The sequence below is a fragment of the Gallus gallus genome, assembly GCF_016699485.2.
Source record: "Gallus gallus isolate bGalGal1 chromosome 31 unlocalized genomic scaffold, bGalGal1.mat.broiler.GRCg7b 31_unloc3, whole genome shotgun sequence".
Taxonomy (NCBI): domain Eukaryota; kingdom Metazoa; phylum Chordata; class Aves; order Galliformes; family Phasianidae; genus Gallus; species Gallus gallus.
In genome coordinates this window covers 56,962-76,390 of record NW_024095947.1, presented here as the reverse complement: position 1 = coordinate 76,390, position 19,429 = coordinate 56,962, and the positions used below count along the sequence as shown (strand labels likewise).

Genomic DNA, 19,429 nt, shown 5'->3' with positions numbered 1-19,429 from the left:
GGGTATCCATGGGGTCCCAATGGGATCCCTATGGGGTATCCATGGGGTCTCTATGGGGTCCCTATGGGATCCTTATGGGTTCTCTATGGGGTCCCTATGGGGTCTCTATGGGGTCTCTATGGGTCCCAGTGGGGCTTTATGGGTCTCTATGGGGTCTCTATGGGATCCCTATGGGGTCTCTATGGGGTATCTATGGGGTCCCTATGGGATCCCTATGGGGTCTCTATGGGGTATCCATGGGGTCTCTATGGGGTCTTTATGGGTCCCTATGGGGTCTCTATGGGGATCCCTATGGGGTCCCTATGGGATCCCTATGGGGTCTCTATGGGGTATCCATGGGGTCCCAATGGGGTCCATATGGGATCCCTATGGGGTCTGTATGGGGCGCAGTGGGGCAGCGCTGTTCTCTCCCCGCAGTGCCCCAATGAGGATCGCATCGCAGAGCGGCGTTTTGGGGTGAGACGCTGCGATTTGGGGCCATTTGGGGTCGCTTTGGGATTTGGGGGTCTTTTGGGGGTGGGATTTGGGATTTTGGGGTCTTTTTTGGGGTATTTTTGGGGGGATTTGGGATTTTGGGGTCTTTTGGGGGGGATTTTGGGGTCTTTTTGGGTCTTTCTGGTGTCTTTTGGGGGTTGGATTTGGGATTTGGGGGTCTTTTGGGGTCTTTTTGAGGGTTTGATTTGGGATTTTGGGGTTTTTTGGGGGGGATTTGGGATTTTGGGGTCTTTTGGGGTCTTTTTGGAGTCTTTCGGGGGTTGGATTTGGGATTTTGGGGTCTTTTTGGGGTCTTTTTGAGGGTTGGATTTGGGATTTTGGGGTCTTTTGGGGGGGATTTGGGATTTTGGGGTCTTCTGGGATCTTTTGGGGTCTTTTTGAGGGTTGGATTTGGGATTTTGGGGTCTTTTGGGGTCTTTTTGGAATCTTTCAGGGGTTGGATTTGGGATTTTGGGGTCTTTTGGGGTCTTTTTGGGGGTTGGATTTGGGATTTTGGGGTCTTATGGGGGGTTGGATTTTGGGGTCTTTTGGGGGTTGAATTTGGGATTTTGGGATGTTTGCGGGGGGAATTGGGATTTTGGGGTCTTTTGGGGTCTTTTGGGGGATTGGATTTGGGATTATGGGGTCTTTTGGGGGTCTTTTTGGGGTCAGATTTGGGATTTTTGAGTGTTTTGGGCTGAAATTTGGGGCCAAATGTGGGATTTTGGGCTCTTTTTTGGGGTGAGATTTGGGGATTTTGGGGCTCTTCTTGGGGCGAAATTTGGGCATTTGGGGACAGATTTTTGGGGTGAAATTGGAGGATTTGGGGGCTCTTTTGGGGGCTGAAATGGGGGGATTTTGGGGGCTCATTTTTGGGGTGAAATTGGGGGATTTTCGGGTTCATTTTTGGAGTAAAATTGGGGGGTTTTGGGGTTCGTTTTTGGGGTAAAATCGGGGGTGTTGGGGGCTCTTTTTGGGGCTGAAATTGGGGGCTTTTGGGGCTCATTTTGGGGCTGAAATTGGGGGATTTTGGGACTCTCTTTTGGGCTGAAATTGGGGGATTTTTGGAGCTCATTTTTGGGGTAAAATTGGGGGATTTGGATCCATTTTGGGGCTGAAATTGGGGGGTTTGGGGGTCCAATTTTGGGCTGAAATGGGGGGATTTGGGGGCTCTTCTTTGGGCTGAAATGGGGGGATTTCGGGGTTCATTTTTGGGCTGAAATTGGGGGCTTTTGGGGTTCGTTTTTGGGGTAAAATTGGAGGGTTTGGGGCTCTTTTTGGGGCTGAAATGGGGGAATTTGGGGGTCCATTTTGGGGCTGAAATGGGGGGATTTCGGGGTTCATGTTTGGGCCCAAATTGGGGGATTTTGGGGCTCTTCTTTGGGCTGAAATTGGAGGCTTTTGGGGTTTGTTTTTGGGGTAAAATTGGGGGGTTTGGTGCTCTTTTTTGGGCTGAAATGGGGGGATTTTGGAGTTCATTTTTGGGCCCAAATTGGGGGATTTTGGGATCTCATTTTTGGGCTGAAATTGGGGGATTTTGGGTTCATTTTTGGGCCCAAATTGGGGGATTTGGGGGTCCAATTTTGGGCTGAAATGGGGGGATTTGGGGGCTCATTTTTGGGCTGAAATTGGGGGCTTTTGGGGTTCATTTTTGGGGTAAAATTGGGGGGTTTGGGGGTCCATTTTTGGGCTGAAATGGGGGGATTTTGGGGTTCATTTTTGGGCCCAAATTGGGGGATTTTGGGGGCTCATTTTTGGGCCCAAATTGGGGGCTTTTGGGGGTTGTTTTTGGGGTAAAATTGGGGGGTTTGGGGGTCCATTTTTGGGCTGAAATGTGGGGATTTCGGGGTTCATTTTTGGGCCCATATTGGGGGAATTTGGGAGCTCTTTTTTGGGGTGAAATGGGGGGATTTGGGGGCTCTTCTTTGGGCTGAAATTGGGGGCTTTTGGGGTTTGTTTTTGGGGTAAAATTGGGGGGTTTGGGGGTCCATTTTTGGGCTGAAATGGGGGGATTTGGGGGTTCATTTTTGGGGTGAAATTGGGGGATTTTCGGGTTCATTTTTGGGCTGAAATTGGGGGCTTTTGGGGTTTGTTTTTGGGGTAAAATTGGGGGGTTTGGTGCTCTTTTTTGGGCTGAAATGGGGGAAATTGGGGGTCCATTTTGGGGCTGAAATTGGGGGATTTTGGGACTCATTTTTGGGGTAAAATTGGGGGATTTGGGGGTCCATTTTTGGGCTGAAATGGGGGGATTTCGGGGTTCATTTTTGGGCTGAAATTGGGGGCTTTTGGGGTTCATTTTTGGGGTAAAATTGGGGGGTTTGGGGGTCCATTTTTGGGCTGAAATGGGGGGATTTTGGGGTTCATTTTTGGGCCCAAATTGGGGGATTTTGGGGGCTCATTTTTGGGCCCAAATTGGGGGCTTTTGGGGTTTGTTTTTGGGGTAAAATTGGGGGGTTTGGGGGTCCATTTTTGGGCTGAAATGGGGGGATTTCGGGGTTCATTTTTGGGCCCATATTGGGGGAATTTGGGAGCTCTTTTTTGGGGTGAAATGGGGGGATTTGGGGGCTCTTCTTTGGGCTGAAATTGGGGGCTTTTGGGGTTTGTTTTTGGTGTAAAATTGGGGGGTTTGGGGGTCCATTTTTGGGCTGAAATGGGGGGATTTTGGGGTTCATTTTTGGGCCCAAATTGGGGGATTTTGGGGGCTCATTTTTGGGCTGAAATTGGGGGCTTTTGGGGTTTGTTTTTGGGGTAAAATTGGGGGGTTTGGTGCTCTTTTTGGGGCTGAAATGGGGGGATTTTGGGGTCCATTCTTGGGCTGAAATTTGAGGATTTGGGATCTCATTTTTGGGCTGAAATTGGGGGACTTTGGGGCTCCTTTTTGGGCTGAAATGGGGGGATTTCAGGGTCCATTTTTGGGCTGAAATGGGGGGATTTTGGGGTTCATTTTTGGGCCCAAATTGGGGGATTTTGGGGGCTCATTTTTGGGCTGAAATTGGGGGCTTTTGGGGTTCGTTTTTGGGGTAAAATTGGGGGGTTTGGTGCTCTTTTTTGGGCTGAAATGGGGGGATTTTGGGGTCCATTTTTGGGCTGAAATTTGAGGATTTTGGGTTCGTTTTTGGGGTAAAATTGAGGGGTTTGGTGCTCTTTTTTGGGCTGAAATTGGGGGATTTTGGGGGCTCATTTTTGGGCTGAAAAGGGGGGATTTCAGGGTTCATTTTTGGGCTTAAATTTGAGGATTTGGGGGCTCATTTTTGGGCTGAAATTGGGAGATTTTGAGGCTCATTTTTGGGGTAAAATTGGGGGATTTGGGGTCCATTTTTGGGCTGAAATGGGGGGATTTGGGGGCTCTTTTTTGGGCTGAAATTGGGGGCTTTTGGGGTTCGTTTTTGGGGTAAAAATGGGGGGTTTGGGGGCTCTTTTTTTGGCTGAAATGGGGGATTTTGGGGGTCCATTTTTGGGCTGAAATTTGAGGATTTTGGGGCTCATTTTTGGGCTGAAATTGGGGGATTTCGGGGCTCATTTTTGGGCTGAAATTGGGGGCTTTTGGGGTTCGTTTTTGGGGTAAAATCGGGGAGTTTGGGGGCTCTTTTGGGGGCTGAAATGGGGGGATTTTGGGGGCTCATTTTTGGGGTGAAATTGGGGGATTTTCGGGTTCATTTTTGGAGTAAAATTGGGGGGTTTTGGGGTTCGTTTTTGGGGTAAAATCGGGGGGATTTGGGGCTCCTTTTTGGGCTGAAATGGGGGGATTTGGGGGCTCTTTTTTGGGCTGAAATTGGGGGCTTTTGGGGTTCGTTTTTGGGGTAAAAATGGGGGGTTTTGGGGCTCTTTTTTGGGCTGAAATGGGGGAATTTGGGGGTCCATTTTTGGGCTGAAATTTGAGGATTTTGGGGCTCATTTTTGGGCTGAAATTGGGGGACTTTGGGGCTCCTTTTTGGGCTGAAATGGGGGGATTTGGGGGCTCTTTTTTGGGCTGAAATTGGGGGCTTTTGGGGTTCGTTTTTGGGGTAAAAATGGGGGGTTTGGGGGGCTCTTTTTTAGGCTGAAATGGGGGATTTTGGGGGTTCATTTTTGGGCTGAAATTTGTGGATTTTGGGGCTCATTTTTGGGCTGAAAAGGGGGGCTTTTGGGGTTCATTTTTGGGGTAAAATTGGGGGGTTTGGGGGCTCTTTTTGGGGTTGAAATGGGGGGATTTGGGGGTTCATTTTTGGGCCAAAATGGGGGGATTTTAAGACTCGTTTTTGGGCTGAAATGGGGGAATTTGGGGATCCATTTTTGGGCTGAAATGTGAGGATTTTGGGGCTCCTTTTTGGGCTGAAATGGGGGGATTTTGGGGCTCTCCGTTTCCCACAGGTGTTGCATCGCCGCCCGCAGTGCCAATAAATGCAGTGTGTCCGTCCGACCGCCTCCGTCTGTCCGTCCTCTGCGCCGTGGGGCTGCCCCATAAGTGTCCCCCCAGCCCCATAAGTGACCCCTCCAGCCCCATAGCGACCCATAGAGACACATAGAGACCCCACAGGGACCCCATAGAGACACAGATACTCATAGGGTTGCATAGAGACCCATAAGGACCAACAGTGCCCCATAAAGAACACATAGAGACCCCATAGGGACCAACAGTGCCCCACAGAGGTCCCATTGAGCCCCATAGCGACCCATAGAGACCCATAGGGACCCCATAGTGACCCATAGAGACCCATAGAGGCCCACAGAGTCCCATAGGGACCCCATACGGACCCACAGAGACCCATAGAGACTCATAGATACCCCACAGAGCCCCACAGAGCCCATAGAGACCCATAGGGACTCCATAGAGACCCATAGAGACCCCATAGTGACTCATAGATACCCCACAGAGACCCATAGAGACCCATAGAGACCCCATGGTGCCCCATAGAGACCCCATAGGAACCCACAGGGACCCCATGGCAACCCATAGAGACCCATAGACTTTCATAGGGTCGCATAGAGCCCCATAGAGACCCATAGTGCCCAATTAAGACCCCATGGTGTCCCATAGAGACCCCATAGGGACCCACAGGGACCCCATAGCGACCCATAGAGACCCATAGACTTTCATAGGGTCGCATAGAGCCCCATAGAGACCCATAGTGCCCAATTAAGACCCCATGGTGTCCCATAGAGACCCCATAGGGACCCACAGGGACCCCATAGCGACCCATAGAGACCCATAGAGACTCATAGGGTCGCATAGAGCCCCATAGAGACCCCATAGTGACCAACAGTGCCCCATAGCGCCCCATAGAGACTCCATAGGGACGCATACAGACCCCTTAGTGCCCCATCGGGACCCATAGAGACCCCATAGTGCCCCATAAAGACCCCATGGTGCCCCATAGGGACCAATAGTGCCTTATAGAGATCCCACAGAGCCCCATAGAAACCCCATAGAGACCCATAGAGACCCAGTAGCGCCCCATAGAGCCCCATAGTGACCCGTAGAGACCCACAGAGACACCATAGTGCCCAATAAAGACCCCATAGTGCCCCATAGAGACCCCATAGGGACAGATACTGCCCTATAGAGTTCCCACAGAGCCCCATAGAGACCCCATAGGGACCCACAGGAACCCCATAGAGACCCATAGAGACTCATAGGTTCACATAGAAACCCATAGAGACGCCATAGGGACCAACAGTGCCCCATAGCGCCCCATACAGACCCCATAGGGACGCATACAGACCCCATAGTGCCCCATCGGGACCCATAGAGACCCCACAGGGCCCAATAAAGACCCCATGGTGCCCCATAGAGACCTCATAGGGACCAATAGTGCCCTATGGAGACTCCACAGAGTCCCATAGAGACCCATAGGGACTAACAGTGCCCCATAGCGCCCCATACAGACCCCATAGGGACGCATACAGACCCCATAGTGCCCCATCGGGACCCATAGAGACCCATAGTGCCCAATAAAGACCCCATGGTGCCCCATAGAGACCTCATAGGGACCAATAGTGCCCTATAGAGACCCCACAGAGCCCCATAGAGACCCATAGGGACCCATAGGGACCCACAGTGCCTTATAGAGACCCCACAGAGCCCCATAGAGACCCCATAGAGACCCCATATTGGCCCATAGAGACCCATAGCACCCCACAGAGCCCCATAGAGCCCCATAGGGACCAATAGGTACCCATAGAGACCCCATAGTGACCCACAGAGACCCATAGAGACCCGTAGTGACCCCACAGGGACCCATAGTGACCCATAGAGTCCCATAGAGACCCCATAGTGCCCCATAGAGACCCCATAGTGACTCATAGAGACCCATAGAGACCCGCAGTGACTCATAGAGACCCCATAGTGCCCCATAGAAACCCATTTATTACCCCATGGGGGGGGGGGGGCGACGTTTCAGGACCCCCCCAATGCCTGCAGCGCCCGCTGTGCTGTGCCCCATAGGCAGCGCCGTGGGGCGCTGTGGGGCAGCAGCAGCAGCAGCAGCAGCCGGGGGGGGGCCAGCAGAAGGCAGGCGGTGACGGTGGGGAGGGCAGCGTAGCACAGCCGGGGGGGGGCAACTGAGGGGAGGGGGGGGGGGGGCGATAAGGAGGGGGGACCCCCAAGTGTGGGGCTGGGACCCATAAGTGGGGGGGGGGGGAGCCATAGGTGGGTGGGGGGAGGTATAAGTGGGGGGGGACCCCTAAATGTGGGGCTGGGAGCCATAAGTGGGGGGGGGGGGAGCCATAAGTTGGGGGGGGGGGGGCCCATAGGTGTGTGGGGGGAGGTATAAGTGGGGGGGACCCCCAAGTGTGGGGCTGGGACCCATAAGTGGGGGGGGGGACCCATAAGTTGTGGGGGGGGCCCATTGGTGGGTGGGGGGAGGTATAAATGGGGGGGGACCCCTAAATGTGGGGCTGGGAGCCATAAGTGGGGGGGGGACCCATAAGTGGGGGGTGACCCATAATTAGGAGAAGGGAGCGATAAAGGGGGGGGACCCCCAAGTGTGGGGCTGGGACCCATAAGTGGGGGGGGGAGCCATAAGGGGGGGGGGGGGAGGGGCAAAAAAGGGGGGGCCCATCAGTGGGGGGGGGAGCCATAAGTAGGAGGGGGGAGCAATAAGGGGGGGCGACCCCCAAGTGTGGGGCTGGGACCCATAAGTGGGGAGGGGAGCCATAAGTTGGGGTGGGGGCACATAAGTGGGGGGGGGAAGTATATGTGGGGGGGGACCCCTAAATGTGGGGCTGGGACCCATAATTGGGGGGTGGGGAGCCATAAGTTGGGGGGGGGGGGGCATAGGTGTGTGGGGGGAGGTATAAGTGGGGGGGACCCCTAAATGTGGGGCTGGGAGCCATAAGTGGGGGGGGGACCCATAAGTTGTGGGGGGGCCCACTGGTGGGTGGGGGGAGGTATAAATGGGGGGGGACCCCTAAATGTGGGGCTGGGAGCCATAAGTGGGGGGGGGACCCATAAGTGGGGGGTGACCCATAATTAGGAGAAGGGAGCGATAAAAGGGGGGGACCCCCAAGTGTGGGGCTGGGACCCATAAGTGGGGGGGGGCACCCATAAGTGGGGGGGGGAGGGGCAAAAAGGGGGGGGCCCATCAGTGGGGGGGGAGCTATAAGGGGGGGGGTCCCCTAAATGTGGGGCTGGGAGCCATAAGTGGGGGGGAACCCATAAGTGGGGGGGAGAGCCATAAGGGGGGGGGACCCCTAAGTGTGGGGCTGGGACCCATAAGTGGGGGGGGGGGGGGACCCATAAGGGGGGGGGGGAGCGATAAAGGAGGGGGGAGCACCCCTAAATGTGGGGCTGGGACCCATAAGTGAGGGGTGACCCATAAGTAGGAGGGGGGAGCGATAAAGGTGGGGGGGGACGCCCAAGTGTGGGGCTGCGACCCATAAGTGGGGGGGGGAACCCCCAAATTTCCCCCCCCAGCCCCCCAAGTGCCCCCCCAGGCCCCCAATTCCCCCCCCCCAGCGCCCCCCAATTGCCCCCCAGACCCCCAATTTCCCCCCTAGACCCCAAATTTCCCCCCCAGTGCCCCCCAAGTGCCCCCAGACCCCCAATTCCCCCCCCATGTGCCCCATAAGTGTCCCCCCAGACCCCCAATTCCCCCACCAGCGCCCCCCAAGTGGCCCCCCAGACCCCCAAGTGCCCCCTCAGACCCCCAATTCCCCCCCCTCAGCGCCCCCCAAGTGCCCTCCAGACCCCCCAACTTCCCATCTGCCCCATAAGTGCCCCCCAGACCCCCAAGTGCCCCCCAAATGCCCCCCAGACCCCCCACTTTTGCCTCCCATTGCCCCATAAGTGCCCTCCCAGACCCCCAAGTGCCCCCCCAGACCCCCAATTTCCCCCCTAGACCCCAAATTTCCCCCCCAGTGCCCCCCAAGTGCCCCCCAGACCCCCAATTTCCACCCATGTGCCCCATAAGTGCCCTCCCAGACCCCCAAGTGCCCCCCCAGACCCCCAATTCCCCCCATGTGCCCCATAAGTGCCCCCCCAGACCCCCAAGTGCCCCCCCAGACCCCCAATTCCCCCCATGTGCCCCATAAGTGCCCCCCCAGACCCCCAAGTGCCCCCCAGACCCCAGTTTCCCCCCCTATGTGCCCCATAAGTGCCCCCCCAGACCCCCAATTCCCTCCCCATGTGCCCCATAAGTGCCCCCCAGACCCCCAATTCCCCCCCTCAGAGCCCCATAAGTGCCCCTCAGACCCCAAATTTCCCCCCCAGCACCCCCCAAATGCCCCCCAGACCCCCAGGTTCCCCCATGTGCCCCATAAGTGCCCCCCAGACCCCCGAGTGCCCTCCAAATGCCCCCCAGACCCACACTTTTGCCTCCCATTGCACCCCATAAGTGCCCCCCCCACCCCAAGTGCCCGCCCAGACCCCCAATTTCCCCCCCAGCGCCCCCCAAGTGCCCCCCAGACCCCCAATTCCCCCCAGCGCCCCCCAAGTGGCCCCCCAGACCCCCAAGTGTCCCCCAGACCCCCCAATTTCCCCCCATGTGCCCCATAAGTGCCCCCTCAGACCCCCAATTCCCCCCCCAGCGCCCCCCAAGTGTGCCCAGACCCCCCCAATTTCCCCCCATGTGCCCCATAAGTGCCTCTCCAGAGCCCTCAGTGCCCCCCCAGACCTCCAAGTGCCCCCCAAATGCCCCATGAGTGCCCCCCAGCGCCCCCCAGCCCCCCAATTCCCCCCCCATGTGCCCCATAAGTGCCCCCCCCGCCCCATACCTGCTCCTCCCCCCCCCTCGGGGCAGTAACGCTCCACCAGCAGCGCCTTCATCCGCCGTAGGGCCGCCCCATAGCGCCGGGGGGGCAGCGGCGAATCTATGGGGCAGAAGTGGGGGGGGAGGGGGAGGTGGGGAGTCAGTGTGGGGCGGGGATGTGGGGCAGAGATGTGGGGCGGGGGGGGGGGGGAATGGACGACTCACTTTGTGACCCCCCCGGACCCACACCGCTATGGGAGGTGCAGTGCTGGCGGTCAATGAGGAGATATCTGTGGGGCAGGACCCACACTTATGGGGCTGGGACCAACACTTATGGGGTAGGACCCACACTTATGGGGCTGGGACCCACATTTGTGGGGCTGGACCCACATTTATGGGGCAGGAACCACACTTATGGGTCCCACCCCACACTTATGGGTCCTAACCCCCAACTTATGGGTCCCACCCCACACTTATGGATCTCAGCCCCCCCCCACTTATGGGTCTCAGCTCCCTCACCCCCCCCCACTTATGGGTCCAACCACCCACTTATGGCTCCCAGCCCCACACTTGGGGGTCCCACCCCCCACTTATGGGTCTCAGCCCCACTCACGCCATGACGTTGGGGGGCAGTGGGGCCGGGGGGGGTCGGGCGCAGCGCCGCAGCGGTTCCACAGCGGGACCCAAAAAGTGGGGCACGAGCTGGGGGGAGGGGGGGGGCACAAGTTGGGGGGCTAGACCCCCAAGTGCCCCCTAAGTGCCCCCCAGTGCCCCACATCTGACCCCCAAGTGCCCCCCCTGCCCCATAAGTGCCCCCCAGGTGCCCCCTTGCCCCATAAGTGCCCCCTCTGCCCCATAAGTGCCCCCCCTGCCCCGTAAGAGACCCTCAGTGCCCCACATCTGACCCCCAAGTGCCCCCCTGCCCCATAAGTGACCCCCAGTGCCCCCATAGTGCCCCCCAGTGTCCCACATCTGACCCCCAAGTGCACCCCCTGCCCCATAAGTGACCCCCAGTGCCCCCCAAGTGACCCCCAGTGCCCCACCTCTGACCCCCAAGTGCCCCCTCTGCCCCATAAGTGCCCCCCAGGTGCCCCCTTGCCCCATAAGTGCTCCCTCTGCCCCATAAGTGCCCCCCCTGCCCCATAAGAGACCCTCAGTGCCCCACATCTGACCCCCAAGTGCCCCCCCCTGCCCCATAAGTGTCCCCCAGTGCCCCCATAAGAGACCCCCAGTGCCCCACATCTGACCCCCAAGTGCCCCCTCTGCCCCATAAGTGCCCCCCAGGTGCCCCCTTGCCCCATAAGTGCCCCCTCTGCCCCATAAGTGCCCTCCCTGCCCCATAAGAGACCCCCAGTGCCCCACATCTGACCCATAAGTGCCCCCCAAGTGCCCCCCAGTGCCCCACATCTGACCCTCAAGTGCCCCCCCTGCCCCATAAGTGACCCCCAGTGCCCCCCAAGTGACCCCCAGTGCCCCACATCTGACCCCCAAGTGCCCCCCAGGTGCCCCATAAGTGCCCCCCAGGTGCCCCCTTGCCCCATAAGTGCCCCCTCTGCCCCATAAGTGCCCTCCCTGCCCCATAAGAGACCCCCAGTGCCCCACATCTGAACCATAAGTGCCCCCCAAGTGCCCCCAGTGCCCCACATCTGAACCCCAAGTGCCCCCCCTGCCCCATAAGTGCCCCCCCAGGGCTCCCTCTGCCCCCTAAGTGCCCCTTCTGCCCCATAAGTGCCCCCCCTGCCCCATAAGTACCCCCCCAATGCTCCCTCTGCCCCCTAAGTGCCCCTTCTCCCCCATAAGTGCCCCCCTGCCCCATAAGTGCCCCCCCAGTGCCCCACATCTGACCCCCAAGTACCCCCTCTGCCCCATAAGTGACCCCCAAGACCCCCCCAGCCCCACACTTCCCCCCCCGTCCCCCCTCAGCCCCACACATTGCCCTTCTCAGCCCCTCCAGCCCTCCCCAGCCCCACACTTTGCCCCTCCAGCCCCACACATCGTTCTTCCCAGCCCCCCCAGGCCCCCCATTGCCCCCCAGCCCCACAGATTGCACCCCCAGCCCCACACATTCCTGCCCTCTGCCCCCCCCCAGCCCCACACTGTACTCCCTCCCAGCCCCACATATTGCCCTTCCCAGCCTCCCCAGCCCCACACTTCTCCCCCCATTGCCCCCCCCATTGCCCCCCCAGCCCCACACATTGCCCTTCCCAGCCCCCCCCCAGCCCCACACTTCTCCCCCCATTGCCCCCCCAGCCCCACACATTGCCCTTCCCAGCCCCCCCCAGCCCCACACTTCTCCCCCCATTGCCCCCCCAGCCCCACACATTGCCCTTCCCAGCCCCCCCCCAGCCCCACACTTCTCCCCCCATTGCCCCCCCAGCCCCACACATTGCCCTTCCCAGCCCCCCCCAGCCCCACACTTCTCCCCCCATTGCACCCCCAGCCCCACACATTGCCCTTCCCAGCCCCCCCCAGCCCCACACTTCTCCCCCCATTGCCCCCCCAGCCCCACACATTGCCCTTCCCAGCCCCCCCCAGCCCCACACATTCCCCCCCCATTGCCTCCCAGCCCCACACATTGCTCCCCCCACCTGTGTGGCCGCGCACTGCAGGGAGGGCTGAGGGCCGCAGAGCATCAGCAGCCAAAGACCCCCAACCAATGGCAGCACCAACAGCCGCAGAGGCACCTGGGGGGGGGGGGGGGCACTTATGGGGCGGGGGGGGCACTTATGGGGGTCTATGGGGTCACTTATGGGGGACTATGGGGGCACTTATGGGGCGGGGGGGGCTCTTATGGGGCTGAGGGAGCACTTATGGGGGACTATGGCGTCACTTATGGGGTGGGGGGCACTTATGGGGCGGGGGGGATTATGGGGGTCTATGGGGTCACTTATGGGGGACTATGGGGTCACTTAGGGGGCGGGGGGGCTCTTATGGGGCTGGGGGGGCACTTATGGGGGTCTATGGGGTCACTTATGGGGGACTATGGGAGCACTTATGGGGGCACTTATGGGGGTCTATGTGGTCACTTATGGGGGACTATGGGGGCACTTATGGGGCTGAGGGAGCACTTATGGGGGACTATGAGGTCACTTATAGGGGGGGGGGCACTTATGGGGGTCTATGGGGTCAGTTATGGTGGACTATGGGGTCACTTATGGGGCGGGGGGGGCACTTATGGGGGTCTATGTGGTCACTTATGGGGGACTATGGGGGCACTTATGGGGTGGGGGGGCACTTATGAGGCTGGGGAGCACTTACAGGGGTCTATGGGGTCACTTATGGGGGACTATGGAGTCATCTATGGGGCGGGGGGGCACTTACGGGGTGAGGGAGAACCACTTATGGGGGGCTAAGGGATCACTTATGGGGCGGGTGGGCACTTATGGGGCAGAGAGAGGGTCTCTTATGGGGTATAGGGGCGTTGCAGGGCGGGGGGAATCACTTATGGGGGGATCACTTCCGGGTCTCCAAGGGTCACTTCCGGCTCACTTATGGGACTGGGGATCACTTCTGGGCCACTTCCGGCTCACTATAGGCTCACTTATGGGTCTGGGGGGTCACTTCCGGCTCACTCTGCCCTCACTTATGGGGCAGAGGGTCCACTTCCGGGTCACGAAACCCCTGAAGGCTCACTTATGGGCCACTACGGGCTCACTTATGAGTCCCAGCTTTCCCTTCCGGGTCACGTATGCGTCACGCGCTTCACTTCCGGCTCTCACCGTGGGGCTCCCGTGAGGCAGGAAGACCGGAAGGTCACGTGCCGCGGCGGATGTGGTGGCACCGGAAGTGACGAGCGCCCCCAGTAGAGCGGCGTCGCTTCGGGGCAGCGCCCTCCACGGGGCGGTGGCGGCCAAAGGGCGCCCCCCGGAGCCGTGAATGCAGCACAGCCCACAGCGCGCCGCCGCCCCGAGAGACAGCAGCGCCGCCTGGGGGGGTGTGGGGGGGGGGGGGGGGGGAACGAGTTAGGACTGCCCGCATTTCCGGTCGGAGCACATTTCCGATCGGACACACCGCCCATTTCCGGTGGGACCCCCTCCATTTCCGGTCGCTCTTCCCCTCCCATTTCCGGTCGGGCCACCTCCATTTCCGGTCAGACCTCTCCCATTTCCGGTCGGACCCCCCCCGTTTCCGGTCCTCTTTTAGATCCGCCCCCGGCCTCCCCATTTCTGGTCCCTTTACTTAGAACCCGTTTCCGGTCGGTCCCCCCGACCATTTCCGGTCGGAACCTTCCCCTCTATCCCACAATTTCCCCTCACTTCCGGTCCACGCATACAGCACCGCCCCCTCACTTCCGGTTTCTATCCCCCGTCCCCACACGGGAGGGGCGGGACTTCCGGCGTGGGGGGCGTGGTTCTCACCTCCATTTCCGGTCGCGGCGGGGCCGTAAAGGGGCGGGGCAACGGCGCCCCGCCCACCACGTCTCCACCAATCAGAGCGTCCAGCAGTGGGAAACAGCGCTATCAATAATTAACGCCATCATTAATTGCCTTCATTAATTGCCACATTGTCTCATTCTAATTACCCCACACTAATTACTCCCCTAATTACCACCCAACAATGACCCTCCCCAACTCCTCCCCACTAATTACCCCCTTAATTACCCCCCCAACAAATTAACCCCCACCAACCACCCCGCAGCTAATTACCCCCCAGTGACCCCATGCTAATTAAGCCCTAATTAATTAATCACTGTTAATTACCTTCAGTTCCCTCTTGAGCCTCTCGGGGCCATGTGGGGCGCTCAGCTCCTCCGCCCCCATCACCATCACCTGCGGGGGGCGGCCAATAAGGGGCGCTGTGGGGCGCTATAGGGTTCTATGGGGCGCTATGGGGTTCTATGGGGCTCTGTGGGGTGCTATAGGGCTCCATGTGGTGCTATGGGGCTCTATGGGGTGGCTGTGGGGCTCTATGGGGCGGCTGTGGGGCTCTATGGGGCTCTATGGGGCGGCTGTGGGGCTCTATGGGGCTCTATGGGGTGCTATGGGGCTCTATAGAGAGGCTGTGGGGCTCTATGGGGCTCTATGGGGTGCTATGGAGCTCTATAGAGAGGCTGTGGGGCTCTATGGGGCTCTATGGAGTGCTATGGGGCTCTATGGGGCAGCTGTGGGGCTCTATGGGGCTCTATGTGGTGCTATGGGGCTCTATGGGGTGGCTGTGGGGCTCTATGGGGCTCTATATGGTACTATGGGTCTCTATGGGGCGCTATGTGGTGCTATGGGGCTCTATGGGGCGGCTGTGGGGCTCTATGGGGCTCTATGGGGTGCAATGGGCCTCTATGGGGCTGTATGGGGCTCTATGGGGCGGCTGTGGGGCTCTATGGGGCACTATGGGGTACTGTGGGGCTCTATGGGGCGGCTGTGGGGCTCTATGGGGCTCTATGGTGCTGTGGGGCTCTATGGGGCGGCTGTGGGGCTCTATGGGGCACTATAGGGCTCTATGGGGCGGCTGTGGGGCTCTATGGGGCACTATGGGGTACTGTGGGGCTCTATGGGGCGGCTGTGGGGCTCTATGGGGCTCTATGGTGCTGTGGGGCTCTATGGGGCGGCTGTGGGGCTCTATGGGGCACTATAGGGCTCTATGGGGCGGCTGTGGGGCTCTATGGGGCGGCTGTGGGGTGCTTTGGGGCTTTATGGGGCGGCTGTGGGGCTCTATGGGGCACTATAGGGCTCTATGGGGCGGCTGTGGGGCTCTATGGGGCGGCTGTGGGGCTGTATGTGGTGCTGTGGGGCTCTATGGGGCGGCTGTGGGGCTGTGCGTGCCCCGTGGCGGTGCGCAGCGTTGCAGAGGGCTGCCCGCTCACCATGGCGCCGTGCACGCGCTCCAGCAGCGCCCTCAGTTCACCCTCCGGGGCCGCGGGCTCCGAACTCAGCGCCAACAGTGTTACGCTGAGGAAGAACCCACTTCCGGTCACACCCCCGTTTCCGGTCACGCCCCCCCCCGCTTCCGGTCAGAAACCAATTTCCATTCACGTCCCCACTTCCCATCATGCCCGCTTCCTGTCACGCCCACTTCCGGTCAAGCCGCCACTTCCGGTCACGCCCCCCCGCTTCCGGTCAGAAACCAACTTCCAGTCACGTCCCCACTTCCCATCACGCCCACTTCCTTTCACGCCCACTTCCGGTCACGCCCCCACTTCCGGCCAAGTTCCGCTCCAGTCACGCCCACTTCCGGTCACTCCCCTACTTCCGATCACATTCCAACTTCCGGTCAGAACCCAACTTCCGCTCTCTTCCCCACTTCCGACCACGCCCACTTCCTGTCACGCCCACTTCCGGCCACGCCTCCCACACTTCCGGCCACACTCAGGCCGCACTCACAAAGCCACGCCCACGTGTAGCCCCGCCCCCTTTCCGCACCACCCAATCAATAATCGTGTCCCCTTTGCATCCGCGCCCCAATGAAGCCACGCCCCCTTTCCACACCACCCAATCAATAATCGCATCCCCATTGAAGCCACACCCACAGTGAAGCTCCGCCCCCTTTCCATGCCACCCAATCAACAATTGCGTCACCACTGTAGCCCCGCCCACATATCCCCCAGCCCCACACATTCAGCCCCACATCTCCCCATGTCCCTCCACCCCACACAATCAGCCCACCCCCACCCCAGCCCCACATCTTCCCACACCTCCAGCCCCACGCATTCAGCCCCACACATCCCCCTGCCCCATAGCTCACAGCCCCACATCTCCCCATACCCCCCACCCCACACATCCCCCAGCCCCACACGTTCAGCCCCACACCTCCCCAAACATTCAGCCCCACATCCCCCCCCCTCCCCCTGCCCCATAGCGCCCTGCCCTCCTACCTGTCCCCCCCCCCTCCAGGCCAGCGTCCCACGGCCGCTCTGTGCCCCACGGAGCCCCACGCCGCCGCCGGCCCCGAACACGTGGACGCCATGCAGGGCGCCGACCAATGGGAACGGCAGCTGGGGGCGGGGCTAAGCGTAAGGGGCGGGGCTAAAGGGTAGGGGGCGGGGCTCCGGAAAAGGGGCGGGGCTAAATGGAAGGGGATGGGGATGAAGGATAGGGGGCGGGGTTTTGACTAAGGGGGCGGGGAATTAAGGTTGGGGGCGTGGCTTTGGAAAAGTGGGCGGGGTTAAGGAAAGGGGCGGGGCTAAGAGAAGGCGGCGCTGCCTGGGAAAGTGGGCGGGGCTACGGAAAGGGGCGGGGCTAAGAGAAGGCGACGCTGTCTGGGAAAGTGGGCGGGGCTACGGAAAGGGGCGGGGCTAAGAGAAGGGACAGGGGATGAAGGTTATGGGGCGGGGCTTTGACTCGGGGGGCGGGGCATCGAGACTGCGACGAGGTGACAGACAAGGGGGCGGGGCTTGACATAAAGGGGTGGGGTTTTGAGATAGGGGGCGGAGCTAAGGAAAAGGGGGAGGGGCTCAGGAAAGGGGGTGGGGAATGGAGGGTCTGGGGATGGGCTATGCATGAGAGGGCGGGGTTAACGGGGAAAGGGTGGGGCTAAGGGAAAGGGGGTGGGGCTTGAAGATTTTGGGTTGGGGCTTGGGACAAGGGGCGTGGTCTTGACAAAGGGGGCGGGGCTAAAAGAAAGGGGGCGTGGCTAAGGAAAGGGGGCAGTGAATGGGTGATATGGGGGCAGGGTTTTGACACGGGGGCGGGGCTAAAGGAAAGGGGGCGGGGCTTACCTGCATCCGGGCCGGAGCTCCCCGGGAACGGCAGAATAAGGGCAGCCCGGAAGCCGAGGCCACGCCCACCAGGAGCAAAGTCCCGCCCACCTCCATGGCCACGCCCACCTCGGTCGTCAGGTCACGCCCCCTCGCTGCAAGCCACGCCCCCCCCTCCGTGTTTAAGCCCCTCCTCTTTACTGCATTGCAAAGCCCCTCCCACCCAGCCAAGAAGCCCCGCCCCCTCCTCCTTAAGCCCCACCCCCTATTGGGCACCATGGGGCGCTATGGGGTGGGATATGGGGTGCTATGGGGCACCAAGAGGTGTTTGTAAGGCACAGAGAGCACTTATGGGATGCTCTGGGGCATTTATGGGGCACTGAGAGAACTTATGGGGCACTTGTGGGGCCCTACGGGGCACTATGAGGTACTTATGAGGCACTATGGGGTTATATGGGGCACTATGGGGCAAATATGAGGCACTATGGAATTCTATGGGGTACTGTGGAGCACTTATGGGGCAAAGAGAGCACTTATGGGGCACTGTGGGGCACTTATGGGGGGCAAAGAACTCTTACAGGCCACTTGTGGGGCACTGTGGTGCACTTATGAAACACTACGAAGTTCTATGGGGATCTATGGGGCACTTATAGTGCACTAAGAGCACTTATGGGGCACTATGGGGCACTTATGGGGCACTATGGGGTTCTATTGGCCACTATGGGGCACATATGGGGCACAGAGAGAACTTATGGGGCAATAGGAACACTTATGGGGCACTTGTGGGGCACTATGGGGCACTTATGGGGGACAGAGAACTCTTACAGGCCACTTGTGGGGCACGATGGGGCACTTACAGGGCACTATGGGGCACTTATGAAACACTATGAGGTTCTATGGGGATCTATGGGGAACTTATGGAGCACTAAGAGCACTTATGGGGGACTATGCGGCACTTATGGGGCACTTGGGCACAGGGAACACTTATGGGGCAACGTAAGGCATTTATAGGGCACAGAGAGCACTTATGGGGCACTATGGGGCTCTTATGGGGCACAGAGAGCACTTATAGGGCAATGGGAACACTTATGGGGCACTTGTGGGGCACTATGGGGCACTTATCGGGGGACAGAGAACTCTTCCAGGCCACTTGTGGGGTGCGATGGGGCACTTATGAAACACTATAGGGTTCCATGGGAATCTATGGGGCATTTATGAGGCACAAAGAGCACTTATGGGGGACTTATGGGGCACTTATGGGGCACAGCTTAGGCCACACCCCCACGATAGGCCCCGCCCCTCTCTAAGCCCCACCCCTCCCCTGGCCACGCCCCCTGAGACAAAGCCCTTCACTCATTGGTCCCTTCCCCCAAGCCCCGCCCCCATCACTTAAGCCCCACCCTCGCCCCTCCACACCTGGCCACGCCCCCTACGAAAGCTCCGCCCCTTGAAAACACGCCCTCCAATCATTGGCCCCTTATCCCCCAAGCCCCGCCCCTCGCCCTCCACTCCCCGCCCACCCAGAGGCCACGCCCCTCCCTCGTTGGCCCCGTCCCTTCCCGCCCTCCCCCTCCGCTCTCCCCGTTCCCCACTCACAGCCCCGCGTTGCGCCGACCGGAAGCGCGCGTTGCCCTGGGCTACGAGACACCGGAAGAGGAGGGTCTCACCCACCCCACTTCCGGTCCTTCGGCCTATCCCTCATCGCCCCCGCTCTCACCACTTCCGCTTTTGGCCCCACCCTTTCCGCTCTAGACCGGAAGCGAAGCCGCGCCCGACCGGAAGCGGAGCAGCAGCGCGGAGGAGCGGCGGGGTGCGAGCGGAGCTCCTCACTCTTCCCCCCCCCCCTCAACCCCCACCTCACCCGGTTCCCTTCCTCGCTCATTCCGCTTCCGCTTCGGAACCCCACCGGGGGCGGGGAGGAGGATCCATGGTGGTTTCCGGTCCCTCCGCCATGGTGGCCGACGTCGTCTTCGTGATCGAAGGGAGCGCCAACCTCGGGCCGTACTTCGAGACGCTGCGCAAACATTACCTGCTGCCCGCCATCGAGTGAGCTGCGCACCGGGGGGCCCCGCGGGGACCCCGTACGGACCCCATAGGGACCCCATAGTGATCCCATAGGGAGCCCATAGGGAGCCTATAGGGGCCCTATAGAAAACCC

General features: G+C 59.9%; 1 protein-coding gene and 1 long non-coding RNA gene across 4 annotated transcripts; one reads left to right on the top strand and one right to left on the bottom strand.

Moving 5' to 3' along the window:
* The first annotated feature begins 268 nt into the window (after positions 1 to 268).
* LOC121108677 lies at positions 269 to 4,870 on the top strand. Its single transcript, XR_005843347.1, has 2 exons — positions 269 to 456; positions 4,825 to 4,870. It is a non-coding gene; the product is annotated as an uncharacterized LOC121108677 (long non-coding RNA).
* Positions 4,871 to 6,803: 1,933 nt separating this feature from the next.
* Positions 6,804 to 18,910, bottom strand: FUZ (fuzzy planar cell polarity protein). Of its 3 annotated transcripts, XM_040656717.1 has the most exons (11): positions 17,293 to 17,427; positions 16,450 to 16,569; positions 15,442 to 15,526; positions 14,342 to 14,410; positions 14,000 to 14,098; positions 13,361 to 13,567; positions 12,230 to 12,325; positions 10,255 to 10,343; positions 9,867 to 9,931; positions 9,667 to 9,762; positions 6,804 to 7,014 (listed from the first exon to the last, which is right to left on the bottom strand). In XM_040656717.1, exons 2-11 carry the CDS (start codon positions 16,539 to 16,541, stop codon positions 6,851 to 6,853), a joined length of 1,062 nt encoding a protein of 353 aa, XP_040512651.1. In that variant the 5' UTR covers positions 16,542 to 16,569; positions 17,293 to 17,427; the 3' UTR covers positions 6,804 to 6,850. The 3 variants fall into 3 exon arrangements, with proteins under 3 accessions (XP_040512651.1, XP_040512652.1, XP_040512653.1); XM_040656718.2 differs by lacking the exons at positions 15,442 to 15,526; positions 16,450 to 16,569 and adding an exon at positions 18,868 to 18,910 and having other exon boundaries at positions 6,839 to 7,014; positions 17,293 to 17,426; XM_040656719.1 differs by lacking the exon at positions 12,230 to 12,325 and having other exon boundaries at positions 6,839 to 7,014.
* Positions 18,911 to 19,429: the final 519 nt, after the last annotated feature.